At 41.2% G+C, this 4844-nt stretch overlaps 1 protein-coding gene across 1 annotated transcript; it reads right to left on the bottom strand.

Annotated features, from left to right (window-relative positions):
* Positions 1–891: 891 nt before the first annotated feature.
* On the bottom strand, positions 892–2292 carry LOC137635358 (uncharacterized). The gene is made up of 2 exons (XM_068367821.1): positions 1873–2292; positions 892–1734 (listed from the first exon to the last, which is right to left on the bottom strand). The coding sequence occupies exons 1-2, from the start codon at positions 2290–2292 to the stop codon at positions 892–894; spliced, it is 1263 nt and encodes a 420-aa protein (XP_068223922.1).
* Between the last annotated feature and the right edge of the window lie 2552 nt (positions 2293–4844).

The raw sequence follows: 4844 nt of genomic DNA, 5'->3' as shown, positions 1-4844 counted from the left end.
GTTCGTTCGCTAATAACGGGCTCTTGGCTGTTCCTTCCAGTAATAACGGACTCTTGGCAGTTCTTTCCACTAATAACGGACTATTGGCAGTTCGTTCCACCTAATAACGGACTCTTGGCAGTTCTTCCAGTAATAACGGACTCTTGGCAGTTCTTTCCACTAATAACGGACTATTGGCAGTTCGTTCCACTAATAACGGACTCTTGGCAGTTCGTTCCACTAATAACGGACTCTTGGCAGTTCTTTCCACTAATAACGGACTATTGGCAGTTCGTTCCACTAATAACGGACTCTTGGCAGTTCTTTCCACTAATAACGGACTCTTGCCCAGTTCTTTCCACTAATAACGGACTATTGGCAGTTCGTTCCACTAATAACGGACTCTTGGCTGTTCCTTCCAGTAATAACGGACTCTTGCCCGTTCTTTCCACTAATAACGGACTCTTGGCAGTTCGTTCCACTAATAACGGGCTCTTGGCTGTTCCTTCCAGTAATAACGGACTCTTGCCCAGTTCTTTCCACTAATAACGGACTATTGGCAGTTCGTTCCACTAATAACGGGCTCTTGGCTGTTCCTTCCAGTAATAACGGACTCTTGCAGTTCTTTCCACTAATAACGGACTCTTGGCAGTTCGTTCCACTAATAACGGGCTCTTGGCTGTTCCTTCCAGTAATAACGGACTCTTGCCAGTTCTTTCCACTAATAACGGACTATTGGCAGTTCGTTCCACTAATAACGGGCTCTTGGCTGTTCCTTCCAGTAATAACGGACTCTTGCCAGTTCTTTCCACTAATAACGGACTATTGGCAGTTCGTTCCACTAATAACGGGCTCTTGGCTGTTCCTTCCAGTAATAACGGACTCTTGCCAGTTCTTTCCACTAATAACGGACTATTGGCAGTTCGTTCCACTAATAACGGGCTCTTGGCTGTTCCTTCCAGTAATAACGGACTCTTGCCCAGTTCTTTCCACTAATAACGGACTCTTGGCAGTTCGTTCCACTAATAACGGGCTCTTGGCTGTTCCTTCCAGTAATAACGGACTCTTGGCAGTTCTTTCCACTAATAACGGACTCTTGGCAGTTCTTTCCACTAATAACGGACTCTTGGCAGTTCGTTCCACTAATAACGGGCTCTTGGCTGTTCCTTCCAGTAATAACGGACTCTTGCCAGTTCTTTCCACTAATAACGGACTCTTGGCAGTTCGTTCCACTAATAACGGGCTCTTGGCTGTTCCTTCCAGTAATAACGGACTCTTGCCAGTTCTTTCCACTAATAACGGACTCTTGGCAGTTCGTTCCACTAATAACGGGCTCTTGGCTGTTCCTTCCAGTAATAACGGACTCTTGCCCGTTCTTTCCACTAATAACGGACTCTTGGCAGTTCGTTCCACTAATAACGGGCTCTTGGCTGTTCCTTCCAGTAATAACGGACTCTTGCCAGTTCTTTCCACTAATAACGGACTATTGGCAGTTCGTTCCACTAATAACGGGCTCTTGGCTGTTCCTTCCAGTAATAACGGACTCTTGCCCGTTCTTTCCACTAATAACGGACTCTTGGCAGTTCGTTCCACTAATAACGGGCTCTTGGCTGTTCCTTCCAGTAATAACGGACTCTTGGCAGTTCGTTCCACTAATAACGGACTATTGGCTGTTCCTTTCGCTAATAACGGACTCTTGGCAGTTCTTTCCACTAATAACGGACTCTTGCCAGTTCTTTCCACTAATAACGGACTCTTGGCAGTTCATTCCACTAATAACGGGCTCTTGGCTGTTCCTTCCAGTAATAACGGACTCTTGCCAGTTCTTTCCACTAATAACGGACTATTGGCAGTTCGTTCCACTAATAACGGACTCTTGGCAGTTCATTCCACCAATAATGGACTCTTGGCTGTTCCTTCCACTGATAACGGACTCTTGGCAGTTCGTTCCACTAATAAAGGACTCTTGGCTGTTCGTTCCACTAATAACGGACTCTTGGCAGTTCGTTCCACTAATAACGGACTTTTACCCGTTATTTCCACTAATAACGGATTCTTGGCTGTTCCTTTCATTAATAACGGCCTCTTGCCGGTTATATCAATTAATAACGGACTCTTGGTTGTTCCTTCCACTAATAACGGACTCTTGGTTGTTCCTTTCACTAATAACGGACTCTTGGCAGTTTGTTCCACTAATAACGGACTCTTGGCTGTTATTTCCACTAATAACGGACTCTTGGCTGTTATTTCCATTAATAACGGACTCTTGGCAGTTCTTTCCACTAATAACGGATTCTTGGCTGTTCCTTTCATTAATAACGGACTCTTGACTCGTAGGTTTTTTTTGTCGTGGGTTTTACGACAAGTCGAAGTTCTTAAGATCAGAATTACAAGAACTTCCTAGTAGATAATGTTATCTACTCTCTATAAGGCTTACTAATATTGGTATATGATAAAATGTCGTTTTTGGGTTTTAACATTTCTCCCTTCCTCTAAGGCTCTCTTTGTTCCCTTTTTCTAAGGGCCCCTTTTCTCCCTTGTTCTAAGGCCCCCTTTTCTCCCTTCCTCTAAGGCCCCCTTTTCGCGCTTCCTCTAAGGCCCCCCTTTCGCCCTTTTTCTAAGGCCCCCTTTTTGCCCTTTTTCTAAGGCCCCTTTTCGACCTTTTTCTAAGGGCCCCCTTCCTCCCTTCCTCTAAGGCCCCCTTTTCGCCCTTCCTCTAAGTCCCCATTTTCTCCCTTCCTCTAAGGCCCCCTTTTCGCCCTTTTTCTAAGGCCCCTTTACTCCCTTGTTCTAAGGCCCCCTTTTTGCCCTTTCTTTAAGGCCCCCTTTTCGCTCTTTTTCTAAGGTCCATTTCCGCCCTTGTTCTAAGTCCCCCTTTTCGCCCTCCCTCTAAGGCCCCCTTTTCGCCCTTCTTCAGAGGTCCCTTTTCTCCCTTCTTCAGAGGTCCCTTTTCTCCCTTCTTCAGAGGCCCCTTTTCTCCTTTTCTCTAAGACTGTCAGCAGAATTTGGGTAATGTAATCATAGTATCTTATAACTAGATTTGAAAATCGCTACTTTCATCTACTTTCTCCAAGATTTTCTAATACTGTTACATCATTAAACTTGGCTGATAATGATAAGAATGTCCTCTTAGCAGCTACAGTTTAATACTTTCTGTAAAACTTTAGAATATTGGCTCTGAACTCAAACAAAATTGTCCATTGAAAATAACTACTTTCGTCTACTTTCTCCAAGACTTTCTAATATTGCTACATGATAAGACATGGCTGATAATGATAAGAATGTCCTCTTAGCAGCTACAGTTAAATACTTTCTGTAAAACTTTGGAATATTGGCTCTGAACTCAAACAAAATTGTCCATTGAAAATAACTACTTTCGTCTACTTTCTCCAAGACTTTCTAATATTGCTACATGATAAGACATGGCTGATAATGATAAAAATGTCCTCTTAGCAGCTACAGTTGAATACTTTCTGTAAAACTTTCGAATATTGGCTCTGAACTCAAACGAAATTGTTCACTGAAGATAGCTACTTTCATCTACTTTCTCCAAGACTTTCTAATATGGCTAGTTGATAAAACGTGGTTGAAAATCATAAGAATGTCCTCTTTAGTAGCTACAGTCAAGTAATCTCTCTAAAACTTTCGAATATTTGCTCTGAACTCCAACGAAATTGTCCATGAAGTCGAGATACTCTGCTGTCTTCGCTCTGAAGATCAGATCGTCTAACTGGCAAGAAGAATTTCCTAATGGCTTCTGTTAGCGAAGGAAGTGCCTTCTGGGGGTAATGTTTACACCATCTGGCAATACTGTGAACTATGGCCTAGGGGGACTTAGGTTAAGGAGAGGGTAGGGAAAGGGGGAGAGCCGTTGGAAAGATTGTTACGTGGATCACTGTTGCAACATTGGAGATGCTAATAAGTGGGAGATTATATTTGTCTCTTCATTTGATCTTATTCTTCTTGCTATTTTCATCTTCCTCACGTATTCCTCTTCTTTCAGCTTTTATTTGCCTTCCTTGTTCCTTTGACTTCAGTCTCCATCCAGAAATGTCTAGTCTACACACACACACGCACACACACACACACACGAGAGCAGGTCAGATTGCTAAGTTGGAAAGACAGGCGAATTGGAAAATGGAAACGGATATATCATTCTGTTTATCATCTCTCTCTCTCTCTCTCTCTCTCTCTCTCTCTCTCTCTCTCTCTCTCTCCCAATACTTCCTATTGACTTATCTCTTACTGTCCTTTTTAATATAGGTTCATATAGAAATGCAATAAAATAATTTGTCATGAAATATTGATAAAATCCTAAACTGTAATATTGTTGGTATTGAACGTTTTGAGTTTATTTCATTCTCGTTTACTTTTATAAGTAATATTTTACTTAATACTTTATACTTTATGGTCTTGTTCTGTTGGTAGGTATTACTTTTATATAACGATATGGTAACTCAAATTTCATATAGTTTTTCCTGAAAAATATTACTTGAATTAAGGTTTGAGAGAGAGAGAGAGAGAGAGAGAGAGAGAGAGAGAGAGAGGGGGGGGGTTTCTTCTAAGAATATATAGAATATTCTTCAATGTTCTATTTTTTTATTTCGTCTTGGAAATTTTCTTAATGAAAGATTTGCGTCAATATGAGATATATATATATATATATATATATACAGTATATTTGTAATTTTGGATGTAACTTTTAATTTTTTAATAATTTATTATCATTATTATTATTAAATGCTAAGCTACAACCCTAGTTGGAAAAGCAGGATGCTATAAGCCCAGGGGCCCGAACAGGGAAAATAGCCCAGTGAGGAAAGGAAACGAGGAAAAATACAATATTTTAAGAATAGTATCAACAT

The sequence above is a fragment of the Palaemon carinicauda genome, unplaced genomic scaffold (assembly GCF_036898095.1).
Source record: "Palaemon carinicauda isolate YSFRI2023 unplaced genomic scaffold, ASM3689809v2 scaffold1177, whole genome shotgun sequence".
NCBI lineage: Eukaryota > Metazoa > Arthropoda > Malacostraca > Decapoda > Palaemonidae > Palaemon > Palaemon carinicauda.
Note: the sequence above shows the minus strand (reverse complement) of the source record. Positions and strands in the feature narration are given on the sequence as shown.

Coding starts and splice junctions, on each gene's coding strand:
- LOC137635358 (XM_068367821.1), bottom strand. CDS start 2,292: ATGAAAGGAACAGCCAAGAATCCGTTATTAGTGGAAAGAACTGCCAAG. Junction 1,735..1,872: donor CAGCCAAGAGTCCATTATTG/GTGGAATGAACT, acceptor TGAACTGCCAAG/AGTCCGTTATTAGTGGAAAG.